This window comes from Marmota flaviventris, chromosome 16 (assembly GCF_047511675.1).
Source record: "Marmota flaviventris isolate mMarFla1 chromosome 16, mMarFla1.hap1, whole genome shotgun sequence".
NCBI classification, from domain to species: domain Eukaryota; kingdom Metazoa; phylum Chordata; class Mammalia; order Rodentia; family Sciuridae; genus Marmota; species Marmota flaviventris.
Genome location: NC_092513.1, coordinates 7381753 through 7406175, shown reverse-complemented (window position 1 = coordinate 7406175; position 24423 = coordinate 7381753). Strand labels below are relative to the sequence as shown.

General features: G+C 39.9%; 1 protein-coding gene across 2 annotated transcripts; it reads left to right on the top strand.

The window, feature by feature from the left end:
• Socs6 (suppressor of cytokine signaling 6) lies at nt 1-24022 on the top strand. 2 transcript variants are annotated; one of them, XM_071602639.1, is made up of 2 exons: nt 1-59; nt 20601-24022. In XM_071602639.1, exon 2 carries the CDS (start codon nt 20725-20727, stop codon nt 22330-22332), a length of 1608 nt encoding a protein of 535 aa, XP_071458740.1. In that variant the 5' UTR covers nt 1-59; nt 20601-20724; the 3' UTR covers nt 22333-24022. The 2 variants fall into 2 exon arrangements, with proteins under 2 accessions (XP_071458740.1, XP_071458739.1); XM_071602638.1 differs by lacking the exon at nt 1-59 and adding an exon at nt 68-156.
• Nucleotides 24023-24423: the final 401 nt, after the last annotated feature.

The window sequence follows — 24423 nt, the reverse complement described above, 5'->3', positions numbered from 1 at the left end:
GGGGGACGAGAGCGGCAGTCGCGCCGGCGCGGGCGAGGAGCGGGCCCGGGCGGCCGCCGGTGAGCGTCGCGGGGCCCGCGGGAGGCCGGCGGGCTCTGGCCGCCCGTGTCGCGCCGCCGCCGAGGACCTGCGCGGCCGTCTCCGCCGCGGGCGCGGGTGAGCGCGGCGAGGCCCGGCCGCCTCAGGGCCGGCGGGGCGGGGCGCGGCGGCGGGAGGGCCGAGGCCTGCGCGGCCGCGGCGGCGCCGCCGACCCTCGGCCTCTGCGCCCGCCGGCCGCCGCCTTTGTTGCCCGCGGCCGCGGGGCCTGGGCGCTGCTCCAGGCGGCGTGCGGGCCGGAGGCCGCGGCCGGGGCGCGGGGCGGGCGTGGGGCGGGGGCGGCGGGCGCCGCGGGCCGGGCCGGGCGGGAGGCGGCGAGTTGGAGACCGCCCGGGGCGCCGCGGGCCCGGTTCTCGGCGCGCCCGCGAGTTGGCAACTTCGGGGACCGCGCCGGGGTCCCCGCGGCAGCGCGGGGGTCGCCCGGGGCAGGTCCCGGCGCCGGACCCGAGCGAGCGCGGTGGCGTGTGTGCCAGCGCAGGGCAGTGGGCAATGGAGCCCCACTTCTGGAATTGGGGGCTGGTGGGAAGAGGTGGTGGGACCGGGCTTCGGCCGGGAGAGGCGCGCGGCTGAGAGGTGTGCAGGGCCGGCGCGGAGCCCGCCGGTGCCGCGGTGCTGAGAATCGGGACGCCGGCCGCTCCCAGAGACGCTTTTAATTTTCTGTGTGCCTTGGAATAAAGATACGTTTGCAATCAAACAAAGTAAACTTATGTCTGCTTCAAGGTGAAACATCCGATGTTCCCAGCCACGGCAGCAGCAGTTTACCTGGAGATTTTATTTTTAACCCCCCAGGACCCACAACCTAGCGGGCTTGAATGAATGGATTTTAAGTAGTTAGTGCCCTGAAGAGTCAGCGCTGTTTAGAAACATGAATGGCATTGTTTACCAGCTTTCACAGGTAAAACGCAGGAAACCCTGTGCAGTCTCGGATATTTTCCACCTTCCAGTCCAATTCCTCCTCAATTCTGCCTTCATGGATGTGGGAAGGTTCAGGATATACCCTGCTCAAAGGAAAAAAAAAAAAAAAAAAGCGGCTGGAGGATGTGGACTTTGCCTTTTGGTTCCGCGTCCTCCCTCCTTTTTTCTTCCTATATGCTGGCTCCTGGCATTTGACTTGATAGGTATTCTCAGGAGAAGGTAATAATCTGGAGTTTGCAAGAGCTCTTCACTTCCAGGCTGGGTAATGATCAGCCAGGTTATTCTCTGAACCTCTTTTTTGGGACTCTATTCAGCATCTCTTTGAAAATGCTTTTTCTCTTTTTTTATATTTTTATTTTTTAACATTCTGACTTGATAGCAAGTACTTACCCTTTGCCCCTTTTCCTTACTGTGGAAGACTGGTCAGCCTTAAGTCCCTCCTCCACCCAGGGGCACACCCTCAGGGTGTCACCTGCCTCCCTCCCTTGAAAGGCCATCTGCAGGGAGTGGCAGGGAAGGGATTTGGGTGCCTGGCTCAGCACTGGGTGTTGTGTTGACCAGGTCTGCAGTTCCAACCAGATTCTTGGTCACTTTCCCTTCCTATGTTTTCCTGCAGTCTTGCTTTAGAGTTGAAAAGGTGCTCTTTTTAAGGTCCTCGTCTAAAGGCAAAATCAAGGGTCTTAAGTCACAAGGTCTTCCTCTGAAGAGAGGAATCACACAAGACTCTTCTTGTGTGACTCCTCTCTTCAGAGGAAATCCTACTAGTTCTCTCCATTTTGGCTAGTTTTCAGGCAACTTTGTGTTTTGTTCTGCTTGTAGAAGTAATCATGTGATCTTATTTAAAAGTCATGATACACTCTGAAAAACTGGGAATGTTATGTCATTTCTGAGTTTGTTGCAGTTATTATTATTGTCTCTTAAAAATATGCCATTATGAGAAACAGGCTAATGGACACATTGGAAGTATGATGCAGGCATTGGAAGTTTGAGGACAGTACCTCCCCTTATTTCTGGTATAGCTAGTGTATTTGTGTACTTTCTGTTTCATTGCTTAATAAGGGTAGATAAATAAGTGACCTGCTGCTGAGATCACCTTTCGATGTTTTGTTTATTGCCCTCATTATTGGAAGTGAAGATTATCTATTTCAGACCTCTGACCTCTTGTAGTTCTAGACATAGCATTTACATCTGTGGTCCCCAAGTACTCTTGTAAAATTATTCCTTTTACAAGGAAGAAATTTCTAATATTAGCATATGTCCTAAAGGGAGAAACTTTCTTAAATGACTGGAGTGATTGAAATAATTTAATAAAAAGGTATTAAAAGAGAAGCAGTGGTGGGACTTGTGTTCTGTTGTCCTGAGAGTGAGATGGCTGTAATGTTTCTGAGTCATTTGTGGTGCAGTTTGGCATGTTGTTTTAGCTGTCAGTGAAGGTTTCAGGACTCAGGGCACAATTTTCTTAAACTGACATCAGGGTCTTTGTGGATGATCCACACGACATCAAATTCTCCTTGCTTGGGACAGTTGTTTCTATCAGTAGATGGCTGTTGGTCTTGTTGATGTTTCCATAAAGTCATTAGGCTCTCAGTTCCCACACCTCACACAGAGGATGTCAGGAGGTGTTAATAAAATCCATTTACTAGCAGTTTGACCAGAGCAGGGTTAGAATTGCCTCTAAGTCTTATTCCTCATATGTGGCTAGAGTGGGGATAATAAGCCATTTTACAGTTGTAGGAAGAATATTTCCATATATTATTTTATTTATTTATTTGGTACCAGGGATTTGAATCCAGAGGCACTTAACCACACAGCCACATCCCCAGCTCTTTTTACTTTTTGTTTTGAGGCAGGTCTCTCTGAGATGCTTAGGGCCTTGCTAAGTTGCTGAGGCTGGCTTTGGATTTATAATCCTCCTGTCTCAGCCTCCTGAGCCATTGGGATTACAGGCATGTGTCACCGTGCCCAGCTAAGAATATGTTTATTTAAAATAGTAAACATAAGAATATGTTTATTTCAAACTCTTTCTGCCTGCTTCTATTTTCCACAGAGTTAGGCCCTCACCTTTCTACGCTGTGTTCTGACTCCCATCTTGGACATGGTGGTTGTTTCCTGCAGTGCCCTTCAGTGGCTCTTTGTGTGGTTGGTTCTCCCTCAGATCTTCCTCCAGCAACAGTACCTCAGAGAAGCCTTCCCTGACTACCTCAGGGTCCTTTCAGTAATCCCTAGTAGTCAATTTCATGTTTCCTCTGTCACATTTACTGCTGTCTGTAATTTTTCTGTGTACTTGTGTCTAGTTTGTCCACTCAATGCATGTTGTGTGAGGGCAGCAGGCCTGCCATGGGCTGTCTGTCCTCTTTGTGTCCTTAACATATCCTGAGGGGCTTGGCCTCTGAGGAGCGACATGGTATATAAAAAAGGGAATATATTTTCCAACCTATTAAGGGCAAAGATGTTCTGTGTAGATCTTAGAAAACTGTTGGTGTTTGTATTGCTTTATTGGTTGTATTGCTTATTTATATTGTTTATTCCTGTGTTAGCTGATTTGCTCAGCTGAATAAATCACAGCACTAGTAAAATCAAGACCCTGTAATAAGTGGCCCACACAGCCCTACACAATGTGCAGCCTCAGGGTGTCTGAGTTGACTTGGGATTCTACCTGGCTCTCCATATGGGTGCACGTGGAAGTGTAGTTATTTAGTGTTTGGAAAGTAACCATTGCAAAGGACAGTTTCCTTGGCATTAGCTTACATAGTTTAGTACAGCAAAATCTCAGGTATCTGGAGCTCCCTGGCATCTTCAGTTTTCTGATGTAGAGTCAAGCAAGAAGGAAAAATTGATTTGGAATTAGACAAGCCAGAGACTTAGATGACTTTGATTGCAACCAGTGCAGGCAGTCTCTCATGGAGATGCAGATGTATGTATGAATTTTAACACTTGAATTTTGTAGACAGGTTTTGTTTATTTTTTTAAGCTTTTATATTGTTTACATATAAAATAATAGTAGTGTCTTCCTCAGTATGAAAAATTGATATATATGTATTGATATATATATATCTGTCTTTATCAAGCTCCTGGAATACACAAGTGTTAATAGTAATAATTAGTTTAAGATATACTAGATTAGTCAAAAGGAGTATTGTAGTTAATTAGCAATCCCTTGGGTTTTCTTGTCAAAGAAGTCCAGTGTGGAAAAAGGGTGTGAGACCAAAGGGACAAGAAAAACAAATAAAAGGAAAGCAGATGGGCATTCATGGAGTGTTACTGGTGGTGCATGCTACTAGGGTGGGGCGGATTAGGCCTGGCACTGGGTGACCACTGGAACAGAATTTGGCATTGGGGCCTTTGTAGTTTTTTGGTGCAAGATCTTGCAGGCACTTGCCTTCTGTCTCTTGTGCTCTGATGATGTTGATCTGATGCTGTTTTATTGCTCTTCGTGGTGTCCACGTTAAAATGTTTTCTTGAAATTATTGAAAGGGCACCATCCCTGGAGATTGGGGGTTGATTAACCTATTTCTCCAGCAACAACTTCTTGAATAGTAATAGAGAGAGGGAGACAGCCAGGATACTTCTGATAGCTCAGTGGCCTCTGAACATTGTAAACCCTAGTGGTCTGTGGCATACTGAGATTTCCAGCAAGTAAATTTGGTCCTCTGAAGGGGCCATTCATCTAAAGATAGCAGTTTTGTGACAGTACAAAATTATATTTAACATATACACTTGTGCTTAATAGATTTTTTATAAAAACTCCAGTAGTGTAATATTTAGAATTATTTAAACAAGCCATATTCAGTAAGAGCTCCAAGGGTCCATTGTTTGCTGCTGCTTATGGTTGTACCTGTGGTAGACCTTACTCTGACCACACTGTTAACATGCTGGAAAGTTGAGGCTGCAGTGTTAGAACACTTTTAAATTAAGATGAATTTGGGCTGGGGATGTGGCTCAAGTGGTAGCGCGCTCGACTGGCATGTGCGAGGCACTGGGTTTGATCCTCGGCACCACATAAAAATAAAATAAAATGAAAGTTTTTTAAATTATAAAATTTTTTTATAATTTAAAAAAAATTAAGGTGAATTTTCATTGGTAGACTTAATACTTTGTATGCATGTTACTTTCCTTGTGTAAATTTTGGTTTGATCTTATCATAATGAAGGTGTTTGTTAAAAGTTAAGTTTGTTTTTGAAATATTATCTCTTGACAATAGTCATTTTTGTCTGTTGACATGGCCTTTAAAAAGTTCAAAAAAAAAAAAAGGAAAAAATTTATCAAATATCCCAGTCTGGCAGAATGTATAAACAGGTACCAACACCCATAATTGTATTAGGATTTTGGTGGTTTTATACATTTGCAGAATTGCCACAGTTTAGAGCTAGAAGGACCCTTATTGATTGTAGCCCATCTTCATCCTTACACAGCTGGAGAGGAAATTGAGACTGGAGAGGTTATACAGTTTGCCTAAAGTTACATATCATAGAACACTAGCCGATTTAAGAATGGGGTCTCATAGACACAGTCTTCTTGCCCTTGAGACCAGATGTAACAACTTAATTGTGGAAGCTGGGCATTTGGATTTGTGACTTCATGGAGGATGTTGCAGTGAAGCTGACTCTTGGAGAGTGCCTTGTGTTTGACTGGGGAGAGATACAGAAAGCAGGGTCAGGATCTGAAACAGGAGGAGCCTGTGCCATCAATCTGGAAGTTCTTTTCTCCTGCTTCCATGGTGGGGCTCCTTGTTTTTGTTTTAGCTCATCCTCCTTGCCCCTTCCTGAGAGAGATGGTGGGAGGGGTGCATCTTATTTTAGACAGTATGGAATAGTTTATGTGCAGTGACAGATTAACCCTGGAATCTCACTGTGGAATGAAGGTTTATTTCTTGCTTTCCTAAAGTCTGGAATGGGCTGGTCTTCCTTTGCCTTAGTCCACTTTTACCTGCAGGCCTTCTCCTATTGCTCCAGGTTTAGGGTGCGGGTGCAAGCGGGCTGAGGGGTTACACACTGTTAGTCCTTTGGCCAGAATCAGGCTTGTGGTGCTACTGGGATGCCAGGAAATGGGGATGACCACAAGAGAGTCACTGAGCCATAAACGAAGGCACATTTTCTCTTGGAATTTCGAAGACATTGTTCCATTGTCATCTTTGAGTCAGGTGCCATCTGCTTCCCAAGCATTTGTGTATCTTTTTTTCTTCTCTTTCTAGACATTTTTCAAGACCTTGGTATTATCTCTGAAATACTAAAATTTCAACATGGTATGCTTAATTATTGTTCTTGTCTTTTTTGGGATGTACCAAACATTTCATTGATCACTTATTTGAGTCTGTAAACTTGTGTTATTTAGTTCCAGGAAAATTTAAACTTTCATTTTTTTTCTTTCTCCTTTATTTTCTTTCTGAAGGTCTTCTTCACTGGCTTTAGTAACTCCTGAGTTGATCCATTGATTCCTTTTTTAAAAAGTATTTATTTTTTTAGTTGTAGTTGGACACAATACCTTTGTTTATTTGTTTATTTATATGTGGTGCTGAGGATTGAACCTCGGGGCCTTGCACACCTTAGGTGAGTGCTCTACTGCTGAGCCACAACCCCAGCCGCCATCCATTGATTCTTTTAGCTCAGTTTTTCATGTTGGTCTTTTTTTTGGGGGGGGGGAGGGGTATTGTTTACTTTTTCTTTCATTGAATTTTTAATTCTGACATTGATGTTTTGTTTTCTTACAGTTCCCCCTATTTTCTCCTTGCCCCTTTTTAAATAAGAATAGCATCTGACTTACTTTAGATTTATGATACCTTTTCTAAAACTTGTTTTTGGTATTTTCTGGTAGGCCTTTGGATTTTGTTTTATTTAAAAAAAAATTTTGTGAGAAATTATATCACATTTATGCATGATAAAATGCATTCTACTGTCTTGTGTAACTAAAACAAATAAACAAATTAATTTTTAAAAGAATATGGAATAATCTCAAAAATAATTTGCTGAATAAAAGAAGCTAGCTATATGCCGAGTTAAAAAAAAATATTTTTTGTGATGCTGGGGATTGAACCCAAGGCCTTGTGCATACTAAGCAAGTATTCGACCCCTGAGCTGCATGCCAAGCCTCGACTTAGATTTTAGTTTCCTCCAGTTTGTCTAAGCCAACTTACAGTGTTATCATTGACTGTAATTTGCTTTCCAGCTTTCATTGTCTGTGTGTCAGGGTGATAGTGGAGATCAAGAAGTACATGTTTAATCAATATCTTTCTCTTTTTCTTTTTTAATAGTTTTTGTTTGGTTTGCTAGCATAGGTGAATATTAAAACCTTTATTTTGAGGGAAGCCAAATGTAATTTTTCTTTAAATAATTGTAATGAGTTTTCATTTCATGATCTCCTGAAGCCACATCTATGTTACTGATCTCTGGTAACTTAATTTATGAAATGCCTACTGATCTATAGTGGGTAACATGAATTATTTGAAGTTGGGTCTTTTTAAAAACAGAGATCTCATATTTGGGAATTCACTCATGATTACTTTTGACACTCAAGTTTTATTACAAAGGAAATAATCCTTCTATTTTGTAAGGTCTTTATGTTATTTACTTAATAGGACTCTTATTAAGTTGGATAGTTATTGCTATCTAAGATCCCCTATAGTTCTAATGATCAGTGAATGAGGTTTACATTGGCTCTTAATGTACATTTAATAATAAATCTTGCATGAATTACCTTTTACATCCCAAATCTGCACTAAAACCCCATTCTTAATTTGGGTAGCACTTCAGAAAATGAGAATATTATTTTTAACTGAAAGCACATATTCTCTAGTACAAACTAAATGAAAATATCTTATATATTCATATACAGAAGCATTTGAATAATTAACAAATTGCTTTTTAAATTGGAGCTTTTGTATTACGATCTTAAGGTTCAGAGAGCCGTCAAAGCAATTTTGTTACTTTTCAAAAGTTATGTACATATTGCTTTTCAGAAGTTAAGATTTTTGTTTTAACAGTATATTTAAGAGATTTTTATATGTTTCAATCTTGAGAATGAAAACTGATGAAGGACTTCTTCACAGCCCTATTTGCTATAGTATCAGACCCCGAGTCAACACAGAAATAGCAAACCATCTCTTCTTTGGACTCTGTTAATAGTTCACATTTTGTCAAAAATTCTTAAAGGCTCCTTTCTGCTTGGTAGATTAATCAGTAAGTTATACTTTCCCATAGGCAATGAAAGTAGTAAGGTTTTTAAGGAATTTGTAATATTTTTCAGCTAAAATATTTTTATTAGCATTTGTTAAAATGTTAATTGGTTTTAATTTGTAATTGTCAGTTATGTTTATATATAGGGAAACTGTATTAAAATAACTACATTTAAAATGTTTCACATTTCTTATTCTAGAAGTCAGGATTTATTACATTATTTCAAAGGGTCACCTGATTGTACCTTAGTCAATAAGGTAGGGAGAGTGTCGGGATCGTTTAAGGATCTTAATAAGTTGGGGGTGCTATATTTTCTTTCATTCCTTTTTTTTTTTTAATGTTACTGAATATTGAACTCAGGGGCATTCTGTCACTGAGCTACATCCCTACCCCTTTTTAGTTTTTGAAACAAGTCTTACTAAATTGCCTTGGCCAGCCTTGAACTTTGTGCTCTTCCTGCCACAGTCTCAAATAGCTAGGATTACAGGCGTGGGCCCCTGTACCCTGTTGGGTACATGTACATGATTTTCTTTATCAGTGCTTCCGAAGTCTTCACTGATTTCAGATTGAGTGAACTATCAGTTTGTCAGAAATGTTTAATAGTTATAAAAAACCCAGTCTGAAATACACAGTGAAGAAATAAGCCATTTTTATTGCTACTTGAACCAGTTCTCTGACATGAAAACTCTTTCTCTTCAGTTCTGATGCTGTCTAGACCCCGCAGGTGGAGGGCTTGGTGCACAAGCCTGCCTCCACTTCAGTGCCAGTTGCAAGTCCTGGGCTGCTCCTCCTGACTGGCTGGCTGTAAGTCAGGAGTTCCCATGGCCTCCTCCTCAGACCCAGCAGTTTACTAGAATGGTTCATAGGACTCACTGAAACACTTCACTTTTATTTACTGGTTTATTACAAAGGATACAATTCAGGAACAGCCAAACAGAAAGGTGCACAGGGCAGGGTAAGGGCTTCTGTGCCCTCTTAGGTACCCCTCCCTCTCACTGCTTTCCTGAGTCCAGAGCTTTCTGAATTTGGTCAGAGTGTTTGCACCTTCTGTTTGATCTCCATCTTTCCCCTTCTGCCTCTGCTGTAGGATGGGGCTGAAAGCTCCCCCACTGTGATTGCTTGTTCTTTCTAGGAGCCCCACTCTAAATCACCTCATTATTGTAAACTCAGGTGTATTTGAAAAAGGCTTGTTATTAATAACAAAATATACTTAATGTCACTTAGGAGATTGGTGTCAGGAACCAGAGACAAGACCATATATTTCTTAAAATATACTTCTTTTAGTAGTTAAGTGCCTAAAACAGATGTAAAAATGTATACATTAGAAATTCAGTATGTATCTATACCAAAAAGGGATGTGTTGGTACATAAGTGCACTGCTTTTTAATTACACTATGTAAAAATCTGAGGAGAGCTGAAAACTTACTTTATAGATTAAAATCTTATAAGCTGGCTCCATTAACAGTTTTTGGTGATTGAAGTTGTGAACATACTTCACATTCACTTTAACAGGAATGTATTGAGCATAGTTACAGTGAAAAATGCTAAGAAATGTTCACGGAAAAGTCCTGTGCAGGTTAAATAGCTAGTTCTCTGCAAATTTTTATTATTTTCATTGAATCAGATACTTTTAGAATTGGACATGCTTTAGAGATTAATCTCATTTTATATGGGAATACAGACTCAGAAAGGAGATTCACTACTATCGTCCTGCAGACTTAGGTAAGAACTACCCCATGTTTTGGTTGTCAGTAGCCTACAAAGTATGAGTGAACCATTAAAAATAGCAAATATAAATTCTTTTTAAATTTATTCAGTTTTAAAATATGTGGGAACTTTTAAGTCCATTTTCTTAACTTGGTTATATTTAATTTTTGTATCCACCTTTGTAACCAGGCAAACATTTCCTATTGCTTTTCAAAGAAGAGCTTAGTGTAAGATATGTGGGCCCTGAAAGAAGTCAAGGCAATTTTATTATGTTTATTATACATCAGTTATTTTTACTTTTATGTACTTGTCAAGAACTATGAAGGCCTAAGCAACTGAGACCCTGTCTCAAAATAAAAATGGGCTGGAGGTGTTGCTCAGTAGTTAAGCACCCCTGGTTTCAATCCCTGGTACCAAGAATCTTCTGTTTTACCTTACATGTAAGTTAACATGTTAACAAATTAACTTGCTAAGTTTCATGGATGCTGGCAGAGATCATGGGATTCCAGCATCAGAGAAAAAGGGCTTTATTACTCAGGGTCGTAGCAGTAGCCAGTGTCAGCATCTGTCCCAGTTCCCTGAACACTGCTGCCATTTGGAGAGAAGACTGAACCACACCAAAGGAGAAAGCAAGAAAACGAATGAGGAGGCTGTGACGGTAACACAGGTGATAGAGGACAGTTGTCTGGGTAGAGTCGTAAAAAGTGGCTGGGTTCTGCATGTATTTTAAAGGTAGATGAGCGTGAGATTTGTGACATCTGGATGTAAAGTATCACAGAAAGGAACCAAGGTGATTTTGGACTTTTTTTTTTGTAACAGGGATTGAACCCAGGGGTATTTAACCACTGAGCCACAACCCCCAGCCCTTTTTTATTTTTTTTTATTTTGAGGCAGGGCCTCGCCGCCAAGTTGCTCAATCTGGCTTTGAACTTGTGATCCTCCTGCCTCAGCCCCTTGAGCCACTGAGATTACAGATGTGTGCCACTCTGCCCCGCTGATTCTAATGTCTTGATCTGAGCAGTTGGAAGAATGAAGTAACCATAAGTGGAAGTAGGAGATCTTGCAAGCAGAGCTGGTTTGAAAGTGGGGTGGGTAAGACCCAGAATTTAGTGCTGAACATGCAGTTTCAGACACCTATAAAACACTCAAGTGGCAACATCAAGGAGGGATTTGAATATTAGTCTTGAATAAAGAGATAAGAATTTGGGAGTGGGTGGCACATAAATGCTGTTTAGCACTGAGAATGAGTGAAATTATCAGGTAAGTGAATATAGATGGAGAAGAGAGGACCAAAGCCTGAGAGCTGCGGAGCTCCATGGAGAGTTTGAGGGAAGCCTGCAGAGGAGTCTGAGGAGTGACCCTGAGCATGGTGTCCTTGCAGCAAAGAGGTCAAATGGTGTCAGGGAAAGAGGAGTGGCCAAAGGAGCTAAATAGAGCATTTAAGAAGGCTGAGCACTGATGCTGGAGTTTCTTTGTGCTGGATGCGGAGAAAGCTCTGCTGTGGCTGCAGGAGAAAACCAGAGGGGAGGCATTTTAGCTCCCTGAGTTCACACAATTCTCTCCAGGTGTTGTGCTGCTAAGGGGGTTAGAGAGATGGAACCACGGCTGGTGGGGGAGTGGGGTCAAGACTAGTTGGCTTTTATGTGAGAAACAGGAAAATTGTTAGGAGATGAAGTTTGGGGCGGCTGCCTTCAGAAAGGAGCTGGGAGGAGGTAGATGTGGAACAGATGTCACCAAGTGGATAGATGTACTGGGCGGGTCCAGTTTCTTCTTGATGTCCTTCGTTTTCTCAGTGATGTTGGAATTTGGGCATCAGCTGAGGCTGAATATGGAGAGCAGGCATTACAGTGTGAGGAAAGGTGATGATGTTGTGGAATGGTCAGAATGGAGTGGGGGAGTGGATCAGGGAAGTGCAGTCTGATCTCCAGGCAGTATTGAGGATCCACCTGAAGTGTGTGGTTGTAAATATGAAGTGAGAGCAGTCAGGGTGGTTGTTTCCCATCCACATTCATCAGTATGGGTGGAGGCCTGGTGAAGGCAAGGGTTGGGTTTAACTAGTGCTGTGTTTTTGCCAGGAGTGGAGCGGCACTGGAGGTTTGGTATATGCCAGGGAGTGGACACAGTAATTAATTGTGGAATATAGTTAGGAGGGTAGAGTGTTATTCAAAAGTTGTTAGGTTTATCATTCTTATTATTTAAACTTTGAATATTTAAGACCAGTTCCTGACTACATGTATTTGTGTGTGTCTATGTGTCTCTTTGTCTATATCTATATAGCTCTACACACATACACCAGTATGAAATTGTCATTTCAGCTTTGCAGAAAATAATTTTTACATGGAATAAGGAGGAGGAGGCTGTCTAGGTCCTAATAAAGCAAAAATAATAGTCTCATCTAATATTTATTATTTGGTTGTGATATAACTAAAAGCCAAGTAAAGCATTTTGCTTTAACTTGGTGGATTTACTCAGCCATTCCTTAAAGCAGTTTCAGAACAAAAAAACCTGTAGACTTTATTCTTATAAACACACTACATGTTCAATGCAGAATATTGTCCAAATGAAATATTAAAAATTAACATTTGTGAATAATTTGTCATCCCGTTAATAGTTCTGCTGTACTTCTTTCTGATCCAATTTTCCTCCCTATTCTTTCTACATAATTGAGACCACACTTTACATATAATTTTGTTTCCTGTGTTTTTGCACTTAACAAATGAACAATATGAACTTTCCCCATGTTATTTATAACTGTACACTTATCAATTTTCTCGGTTCCCTAAAGTTCCATTGTGTAGATATGCAAGGATTGTGTTTACTGTTCTCATAACTGTTGGGCTTAGGATGTTCTGATTTTTTAAACTCTTTTTAAAATCACAATACAGGGAACATTGTTATGGTTTGATTTCATATTATTTCTTGAAGATACATAAAATAGCATTGTTAGGTGAAAGTATGATTTTTAAAAGTTTCATATTGTCAAATTAATTTTTGCAATTAAGGTTATATTCAGCAATGAATATCATTAGAAACATTACTGTCCAGGTGCAATGAAGGTCAGTATTTTTCTATGAATGTGTTAAGCCAGTTGGTTATCCATGTGGAGAAAATTAAATTCCTACCTCATACATAAATCAATATTGTATTAACTAGGGGAAAACAAAGCTTTACTATTTTTTTTTTTTAGTAGGAAATACACAAGAATGTGTATTTCAGTGTAAGAGAATTTTCTTCAGGCAGTAAAAGGGTCAAATGATAAATTTGACTGAAATGAAAAGGAGAAACTTGAGTTTCTCAGGTACTACCCCCCATACACACACATGCATAATGAGGCATAAGTACTATGCAGCTATAAAAAAAACAAGATGATCCATGTGACCTGATGAAGGTCTGAAATGCACCAGCCCTATCATTCATTTCTTTATATATGTCGGCAGCATATCAGGTTTCCATTTGCTCTACATCCTTAACTTCACGTGATATGCTGTTTTCATTTTAGAGAGAGTGTAAAGAATGGAATCTCCTTACAGTTTTAATTTATATTTCCCTAATGACAAATAGTTTAAAGACCTTTTCATGTGCTTTTTAAACCATTTGTAAATCTTTGGTGAAAGCTCTACTCAGGTATTTCACTCTGCGTGCATTTGTGTTTCTGAGAACTGAACCCAGGGCCTCTGGCACATTAGCCTATGCTCTGCCACTGAACTAGACCTCACCTTTTGCTCATTTGTAAAATTGGGTTATTTGCCTTAGTCAAGAGAGTTCTTTATATAAAGAACTTGGTCCAAGTCCTTTGTCAGTTATAGTTTGCAAATATTTTCTCCAAATCTGTAGTTTGTCATTCTTTTAATTGTTTGTTTTGAAGCATGAACATTTTTAATTTTTTAAAAATTAATTGAAGTCTCATAATTTTTAATGTAATATTGTGCCTTATGATATTACCTTTGAGAACCCTCTGCCCAAACCAACATCACAAAAGTTTTCTCTTTGAAATTTTATAGTTTTAGCTCTGACATCTAGTTCTGTGATGCATTTTTAATTAATTCTTACATATGGTGTGAGGTAAGGATATTTGTTTGCTAGCAATTCTGTTGTTGGAACAAGATTTATAGACACATAGTTGTGTTAAGCTTCTCTACATAAAAAATTATGTCAGCTGTGAATGAAGGTAGTTTTATGCTTTTTACTTTCCAGTTTGGATGCATTTTGTTACTGTTTTTTCTGGCTTAACCCCTCAGTCCAGTGTCCACTGGAGGCGGTGAGCACAGGCTTCCTTCCTTTGTTCTCACTCTTGGAGCAGGGCATTCAGTCCTTTGATTGTTAAGTATGGGGTTTGCTGAGGATTTTCATGAATGCTGCAAAAAGCATGATGGTGGCCTATGCCTACACACTGTACTGTAGTTGCTGACTCCTGGAGTAATGGGTTCAGCACATCACATTTACTGTAATTATTGATGTTTTAGATTTATACCTATTGTTTTGCTTTTGGATTTTTAAAAATTTATTTCTTATTTCTATTTGTTCCTGTGTTGCATTCTTTTGTGTTCAGTGCACATATTTTAGCACCAGTTTAATTCATCTTGTGGCTTTTTTTTAAAACAATATTTTTGGAGTAGTTTTCTTTGCGATTCTTCCATAGATCACTGTATGTATTGTTAGTTGTCACAGTTTACTTCAAAATAATATTGGTTCTGGTAAGATGTCGACATTTGGCTTTAACTTCCTCTGTTGCTTCCTGAATTCCTTCATGCCATTTCACAATATTACATCTGTGTGTAACGTGTTATGACTTCAGTAGTGTTATAGTTATTGATTTATACCATCTCATGTCCCTTAAAGAAGAAGAGATGCAGTATTTTGCATTAATGTATGTGTTTATCATTTCCAGTTATCACCAAAGGTTACTGTCTTTGAATTTGAAGCACTTCCATATATACATATATATATATTTTTTAATTATTTTTATTTTATATGACAGGCCTGCTAGCAACATATTTACTCAGCCTCAGAGGAATGTGTTTATTTCATGTTTAATTTTTCCTGGTAACCCTTGCATTGTTTTGAACATAAAATTCTTGGTTAACAGTTTTTTAAAAAATTTTTTCAGCACTTTTAATGTGTCCTTCCTCTGCCTCCGTGGTTCCTGCTCCCTTTGTAGGGGTACTTCCCTCTGCCTTACTCAGGGTCACTAGTTTCTGTGCATTAAGTGTCTTAGTTTGGGGTATGCTGCTTATGTCTTCTGTGCTGAAAGGGTTGCTTTTGGTGGTTTAATCCAGCTTTATACTTAGCTTTGGGGGAGAGGATTTATGGACCTCCTAACTCCATCATGCCAGAGGTGAATCTCCCTAGGCAGATGCTGTTCTCATCTGCATTTCCAGATGAGGAAACCAGCCATGAGTATCCAGGTCATTAGAAAGTGACAGCTGCAGTGTGAGCTCAGGAGAGTGGCCCCAGTGCCATCAATCCCTAGGCTGCTATTCACTGTGCTTCGTGTCATAGTAGCACACATCATGTTCCAGCTTTTCAGCTGGCAGTGTAAAGAATGGAATCTCCTTACAGTTTTAATTTATATTTCCCTAATGACAAATAGTTTAAAGACCTTTTCGTATGCTTCCTTCACAGTATGAGTGGCTTCCTTGTGACTTTGAGCAAAGTATTAAACTATCAAAAGTTTGGTTTGTTTTTCTGTAAAATGGAGATGAAATAGTCTCTGCTAAATGGAGTTCTTATGAGCAGCAAAGAAGGTAAATGTACATTTTTACTACATTCTGACCTCCGGGGGTGAGAGTTACAATTTTACAGTAGAAACACATTTCTGAGTCCACCCCTATTTTCGACCATTGTTTGCAGCTTGAGTCTTCAGACTTTTCCAGGAAGTGTAGTGTTTTGTAATTGTCAAGACAAAGTTGTGAGCTGGAATGATAAAATGAGAGAGACAAAGGATGCAAAGAATTGGGCAAAATTAAGGAAATCATAGTGAATGATGAAAACCACTGCTGTACAACGTGAACTGAACTTAAGGGCGCCATGGTTTGGGTATCAGGGAAGTGGCTGGATGAAGTTTTTGTTGCTGGTGGCACAGAGAGCAGAGCCACTGGAAGAGCCCCAAGTTGTGGTTGATGAGGGAGGCAGAAGACTGGACGAGTGTGGGACATGGAGGCAAGGCATGAGGGGAGTTTCTGTGTCGTGAAGTTAAGCACTGGAAAGACTGGAGAGCTGATTACCTCTGGCTCTGAGGAACTCAGGTTCTGCCTTTCCTGATACCAGGTGATGGACACACAGATGCGTTCCTGTATCTAGACTGCTGTATTTTCTTTAGTAGGTATGGAAGTGGGTAGTTGTTTTGTAGTAATGTTAAACTTGCTCAGTTGTTACAGAAAGAATTAATGAGAACAGGAACTTCAACTGGGCTTGCTGATCCCTTTTTGAATTCTTTAGAGCTGTGTTCACTCTGTGAATTAAATGCTCTGACACTGAATGTGCACGTTTAGGTGTACAAATGTGCACACAAGTAGGATCATCTCTGTGTTGTTTCATAGCTTGCTTTCTTGAGTCAAGTATATTGGGACTTCTATGTGTTTGACATTGTGGTCATCATAATTCAGAAAAGTAGGCCACTAATTTTTAATGTGGATTGTTATTTCCTTCAATTTAGGTTAATTTCATATTTCTTATAAAATAAATTATGCAGTCAAAAGTGTGTGTATTGATTTAGTGGGCTCTAGAATCCGTTGATCAGTTGTAGTTTTAAGCAAGTGGCTTCATCTGCCTGTGCCTCTGCTTTCCCGTTTGTACACTGAGAATCTTAGTACCACTGCTAGCTGCAAATACTTCTAACACATGCATTATTTTAAGGACACCACATGCAGTAGCACATTTAACTCCATCTCTAACCCAAGAGATAGGTACTATTATTCCTAAGATTATCCAGCTCCTAAATGAAGCTGGGACTTTAATAAATACAGACAGGCGGTTCCACAGTGTCATAACTGGCTCCTGCATAGTGCTGAGTTTATAAGGTGTTGTAGATCATGAAGCTCAGTAAGACACAATATCTTCAGAAAGCTGAAATCAAGGCCTGGCACATATCAGGCCAGTATGTAGTATGTATTTACCCTTATTAGGCAAATTATCAAGTAATACAACTTTAAAAAATAATGCTAGAGAGAACATTGTTGATCATATGTCAAACTTAATAGTAGCAAACTTAAGTAATAGTAGTGAACTTAAATAATGGTCATATGTTCTTTATTGACAAGCAATTTGGTAAAACAAAACAGAAATATGAAAGAAAATTTCTGTCATGCTTGATTGTGCCATTGATGAAGCTAAAAATATTAATTTCATTAAGTCTTTGCCTTGAGTACACATCTTTTTACAATCCTTACCTTGAAATGGGTGTATTTAGAAAGCGCAACTGCACACTAAACAAGAAGGAAGGCTAGTGCAGGGGGAAGTGCTTGCTGCCACAGTTTGAGTTACTGACTGCATCTACTACCTTTTTCATGAAAAAAAATTACTTTTTCTTAAAAGAACAATTGAAAGACACACTATTCAACTTGTTTTAGTAGACACTTTGTAAATGATCAAGGTGAGCCTTGTGACTTCCCTGAGAATAGCCAATGGTATTGTTGCCAGTAGCACAGTTCAGACTTCTAAGCACAAGGCACAGCTCTGAGCTCGCCGTTGCCGTCACTGTGGCCCACTACCAAAGAGTGTTCTAAGGAGATCAGTGACATTCACAAACATGACTTTGTGATGAAATAACTAATAGATGATGTTACAAAATCACCCACGTGAAAAAGGTTGATTTAAGATGCACGATAGACTGTAATAGAGAAAATGATTTTTGATATGGTTGCAGATTTCGCAGTGTGATTAACCTTTTTTTTTTTTTTTTTTTTTTTGTGGTGCTGGCGATTGAACCCAGGGCCTTGAACATGGAAGGCAAGCACTCTACCAGCTGAGCTATATCTCCAGCCCTGATTAACTTTTAAGAAATTGTCACTTGTTGAGGTTTGGTATAATATCAAAGAACAATATCCACAATGATATGAAAAGGTTATAAATAAGATACAGTCCTCCTTTTTCAAGTATAGCTCTAAACTAGGCTGGATTTCTTCTTACACTCCAACTAAAACAACATGTTGTGAGATATTCAGTGCCGAAGCGGAGTTAAGTCCAGCTGTCTCCTCTGAGTGGCAGAAGAGACTGAACATGTAAAGCAGTGCCATTTCTGTCGCTGCCTTCTATAGTGGGGCAGTGTAGTTCTTTTCCCTGAAATGCTGTCTGTTAACACTTAATAAGTATATTGTTTGAAGATGAATTATTAATTAAATATTTTAAACTCTTCTATTTTTAATTTCTTGTAGGATAAATTTCAGTAGCTATAATCCACATAAACAAAGCTTTTCGTGTTCTTAATAAGTTTTAGGAGAGTAAAGGTATCCCGGGCCTGAAAGTTTTAAGAGCCACTGATTTAAGGGGTAGGAAGACAAACGAGGCAGTTAGTTCACAGCCAGGTTCCAATTCTGGATCTGCTGTTTTCTAGTAGCAAATCATTTCATTTCATTGGGCGAATTTTAATTTAAGATAAATTTTAAATTTATTTGTAAAATGAGGATGATAAGGCCATTTTGCTGGAAGTAAGTAATTTGATTTGTCTTGATGTTTTGGCATTAGATGTTACAGCTGCCTGAAATCATTCCTTAAAAAAGAGTTCATGATATATAAAGTTTACTGTAAGAATCTAAAACCTTTTTCCTTGAACCATTGTACATATTTTCAAACCATGTGTAAACTTAAAATTTTACAATTAGAAAAGCAGTAGAACTAATTCAGAACATTTACTTAAGCTTAAGACAGATGGTAATCCTATAAAAAGATGGCATATATTTTTGGAAGTGCAAACAGAAAAATAGATACTCTTAAAAATTCTAGAGTAATCTTTGCCTGGAAAATGTGTGAGAAATAAAAGACCATATGGTCTAATAGAAATTTATATAGTTTCTAATCTCTAGGATTGAATTTTATTTCTTTATTACTATTGAGGTACATATGGATTGGTAGTTGAAAAGGAATAATTTTCAAGTAGATAACTACCAACTGCTTCTCCTGTGGCTGCCAGTCTTGGTATGGATGTGATAGTGGGAAGCAGAACTGTTTGAACCCCACATTTAGCGGGGTTAACTCAAATCTGAGTACTTACCACCTTGGAATAGCTACTGATTGTGCTCTAAGGGCAGTTACACTTACCTAGTGATTGAGTAGAAGGTGGTATGTGGTGAGTTCACCTGAGGACAGCTTAATGTAGATGTAGCACAGTATTTGTCAGTATTTTATTTTTTTCTGTCTTATTAAAAAATACAGTATATGACAGTAAGATGGTTTTAAAGTTGCTTTATTTAACGGAGAGGGTATTGCTGATCCCCCATAGGTTGTTTGATCTGAATGGTTCTTACTAAGTATGTGTTCATACAGATTCTAGCTATATACCAATCCAATGCTATCTATAACTGAAAGCAAATATTTGTCAGATCTCTCTCCTCTCTCACCTGCATCCTTAAGTTACCACTCTTTCTAATGGGTTCATGTTATAATTTATCCCTTCATCTGTTTTTGCCTCTTGGATTAGGCGATCATAAATAATTTATTAGTCTTCAGGTAACCATACAGTACTGTGTGTGAAACAGGGGCTTAGTAAATGCAGAGTGAGTTAAGGATTGTGATCAAAGTTCAAGCTGTTGTCATTTGCCAGGATGCTGAGTGGGCTCAGGCACGAGGTGAAAGGGCTCAACCTATGGCATTTTGCCTCTCTATGCTAGGAACTAGGAACGTGACAGTGCATGAGCCTTCCCTGCAAGAACTAGTGAAAATAAATGGATAATTTTCCAAAGATTATGGATTCTTTTTATTTATATATTTTTAAAGATGTTTAAATATTTAGAATGTGTGTAAGTTGTTGGAGGATGAGTTTGGCTGGTATTCTCTAAGTTCTATGGAGTGCCTCATGGATTGGCAAATAGGTAGAGGAAGGGAAGTAGTCAGATTTAGTGTTGAAGGTACACATGAGCACTGTTTCACACATAAGCAACTCAGTGAGACCCTGTCTCTAAGTAAACAATTCAACAACAACAAAATGGGCTGGGAATGTGCCCCAGTGGTTAAGCGCCCTTGGGTTCAATCCCCAGTGCCAAAAGAAAAAAAAAAAAAGGATAAAACAGAAAAGCAAGGTGCATAAAAAGGATAAAATAGGTGAGGTCTTGTTCTTATGTCTGTCGTTGAGGGGGTACAGGTGAACCCAGGGCCTCATGCATGGTGGGCAAGTCCTCTACCACTGAGCTACATTCCTGGCCCTTTTTATTTTATTTTGAGACTGGGTCTTACTAAATTGCCCAGGTTGGCCCAGTCCTCCTGCTCAGCCTCCCCAGTAACTGAGGTGATAGACATATACCACTGTGCCCGGCTTGTTCTTAAATATTATCCAGTATTTGCCACATGCCCACTGCGTAGCAGACAGTGATCTACCATGCAGGGTGTAATAGGAAAAAACTGAAAGAGCTGACATCTCAAGAAAAGACTGGTTGTTCTTCTTCAGAAACTAAAAGATTAAAACTGAGTAAAAGAAAACTTTGGTGGAAAGTTCTACTTGAAAAATCAAAATCACTTGTGGGTATTTTAATGTGTTTTGTCTTTTTTGATTTTTTTTTTTAGAAAATGGCTCCAGTGGTCATATGAGGCTGGAAAAATATATAGATGCAGCACTGCGGCCTTTCCAGATGTTTGAGTGTGATACTCCAGTGAGAAATTGATCCCTTGGATTAGGTAACTAGTCATAATGAAGAAAATTAGTCTTAAAACCTTCCGGAAGTCTTTTAATTTGAATAAAAGTAAAGAAGACACTGATTTCATGGTAGTACAACAGCCATCCCTAGCCAGTGACTTTGGAAAAGATGATTCCTTGTTTGGTAGCTGCTACGGTAAAGATATGGCCAGCTGTGATATCAATAGCGAAGATGAGAAAGGTGGGAAAAGCAGATCCAAGAGCGAGAGCCTGATGGGGACCCTGAAAAGGCGACTTTCTGTGAAGCAGAAGCCCAAGGGCAAGGGCAGCACGCCCTCGGGGGGCTTGGCTGAGGAGGACACCTTCTCCTCCTCCTCGGCTCCTGTGGTCTTCAAGGACGTCAGAGCTCAGAGGCCCATCAGGTCCACTTCCCTCCGCAGTCACCACTACAGCCCCACGCCCTGGCCTCTCCGACCCACGAACTCTGAGGAGACCTGTATCAAAATGGAGGTGAGGGTCAAAGCTTTGGTCCACTCTTCTAGTCCAAGTCCTGCGCTGAACGGGGTTCGAAAGGATTTCCATGACCTTCAGGCTGAAACTGTGTGCCAGGAGCAGAATGGTTCCCTCAAGCGTTCAGATTCTCCCCACGGAGACTTGCATCTCCACCTGGAGGAACACGTGCCTGTAGTTATTGGACTTGTGCCTCAGGACTACATTCAGTACACCGTGCCTTTAGACGAGGGGATGTGTCCTTTGGAAGGATCGCGCAGCTATTGTCTGGACACTTCTTCGCCCATGGAGGTCTCTGCGGTTCCTCCTCAAGTGGGAGGGAGCTCTTTTGCCGAAGATGAGAATCAGGTAGACCAGGACCTAGTTGTTGCCCCAGAGATCTTTGTAGACCAGTCAGTGAATGGCTTGTTGATTGGCACCACAGGAGTCATGTTGCAGAGCCCCAGAGCAAGTCATGATGAGGTCCCTCCACTCTCGCCATTGCTACCTCCAATGCAGACTAATCAGATCCAAAGGAACTTCAGTGGGCTCACGGGCACAGATGCCCATGTGGCTGAAAGTATGCGCTGTCATTTGAATTTTGATCCTAACTCTGCCCCTGGGGTGGCAAGGGTTTATGACTCTGTGCAAAGTAGTGGTCCCATGGTTGTGACAAGCCTTACGGAGGAGCTGAAGAAACTTGCAAAACAAGGATGGTACTGGGGACCAATCACACGCTGGGAGGCAGAAGGGAAGCTAGCCAACGTGCCCGATGGTTCTTTTCTTGTTCGGGATAGTTCTGACGACCGTTACCTTCTAAGCTTGAGCTTTCGTTCCCATGGTAAAACACTTCACACTAGAATTGAGCACTCGAATGGTAGGTTTAGCTTTTATGAACAACCAGATGTGGAAGGACATACATCCATAGTTGATCTAATCGAGCATTCAATCAGGGACTCTGAAAATGGAGCTTTTTGTTATTCAAGGTCTCGGTTGCCTGGATCTGCAACCTACCCCGTCAGACTGACCAATCCAGTGTCACGGTTCATGCAGGTGCGTTCTCTGCAGTACCTGTGTCGTTTCGTTATACGTCAGTATACCAGGATAGACCTGATTCAGAAACTGCCTTTGCCAAACAAAATGAAGGATTATTTACAGGAGAAGCACTACTGAAAGATTGAGAACCCTGCATCTTGCACTTTGGGAATAAGAAAAAGAGATTGAGATACAGTTTACAACTTTCATTGCCATCAGAATCTTTTGCTGCCATAACTATTTTAATTTTATGTGTAAGAGTCAACAGTTTGTTAAGGGGTGGGGAAGTGTCTGCAAGGTGTCTTGGGTTTATTTTGGTTCTTTAAAAAGGGATGTCTTGAGATTCTAGAAGTGTGAATTATCTTTCATTAGTGTGCCGAATAATCGCAATGTGAATTATCAGATTCTCCTTGATGCCCCCCCCCCCGTCCTTTGCTGCTATCCACTGTGATTTTTATGCATTAAAAGCACATTTCATGTGTCTTCAACCCTAAGTAAAGTTGAATGAAACTTACAGAATGAAAATTACTTTGTCTTTTTAAATGACCCATTTTCAAAAGTTACTGTTGAATGAACGTGTGATAAAACTATTTACATATACACTGAAAATGACTTTTTAATGTCATACTTCAAAAAGATTTATTTAGAATTATTAATTGACATCATCTTAGTTAATGGGATGCAAATTTGCCACATATCTTTACAACTTCTAAATTATTTTTAAGGTTGTGCTAATATTTTGGTTGTGAAAACTTTGTGTTTTTCTGTTGCCTTCATTTTCATCTTGTGGTTTGTCCATTTTAATAAATGGCCTTACATTTAAGAGTCATAAAGAGATATATACCACAAATTTAGCAATCGTGGCCTTTTCTGTCATTAAACCCGGGTACAAATTGGCATAGTGTAAAGACCTATAGACTGGAATAGTGACTACAGAAATGAGATCAGTTCCCGTGAGAGCGCTGTGTTCATGTTGCCTGCACTGTTCCTTTGGTTAAATGTTTAATCTGTGATTTCTTTAGTTTAGTCAGCACATTCTTGGGTGAACCTGATTGTACAACTAATTTTCATAAATGGACTGGATTCTCTTAACAATGTTAAAGTTTATTAAAAAAAGTTTGAAATTGATTTGAATAGAAAGAAAAGATTGCTTTAAAGTTGGATTTATATTTTTCTTTTATGTAGTCACAATAAAATGTGCTAGATTTGACTTCTCTTTTCTCCTGCCTCTAATAAAATCAACCCTTAGTGACTTGAGTTGAAAAATTTTGGAAATTGTGGAGCATCACATGAGAAAAAGATGAAAACAGAACTATAGATACACAGAAGCCTGCCTCCTGCAGGATCCACTGCAGTTTCGGAACAGGCTTTTCATTTATTTGTTATTTTCATTGAACCAAGTCTAGAGTAATTTGGCCTCTCGTTTTTTCTGTTTTTGAGTAAGTCAATGGGAAGGGATATTATGCCTGAGAATTTTTAGTTATTTTGGAATGTGGAGTGTTTGTTCACTTTGTAATTCTGCAACATAGTCTAATTTTCAGATTGTTCCATTCAGAAAACATTCCCAGCTAAACAAGCCTTAAAGCAAAATGCTGGACATTTCTTCCTGTGTCACTTTAATTTTTCCCGTCTTCCCTTCTTTAAAACACAAGGGTAAAGGTCTTTGGTCTATGGCTGGCATTGTCATCAAACATCTCTGTATCCTCACTTTTTTCTTAGTTTTTGCTTTTTTGTGGGGGGTGGGGGTGGAGGTGCTGGGGTTCATGCTAGGCACATGTTTTATCACTGAGCTACATCCCCAGCCTCTCTGTTTTTTTTTTGTTTTTTTTTTAAGAGACAGAACTGAGATATTACCAAGGAAAGGCACAATGCCATATCACAGTGTTTGGTATTTTGACTTAAATGGGGAAAGGTACTTCATTTTGGTGGGACATTGATTGTACCTTGTTACAAAGACTCCTTTCATTTTTTGATGTTTTCACCTAATGAGATGGAATATGGCGTATTCTATAATAATATAATTTAAGTGTTCACTATAAGCTATTTGGATTAAGAACTATTACAGAGTTGTAACCATGTGATCAAATTGATGCAAGACATTTAACTATTTTTGCAAAACTATTTATTTTTAAACAATTTAAAATATATCTAGAAGTCCTTGTGCATCCATGTTAGATGGCAGGTATTGTCACAGTCACTTGTGCTGATGGTAAGTGTTGAGATGGCTTC

What these genes read in the sequence shown, in the direction of transcription:
- Socs6 (XM_071602639.1), top strand. Translation starts at nt 20,725, where the DNA reads ATGAAGAAAATTAGTCTTAAAACCTTCCGGAAGTCTTTTAATTTGAAT.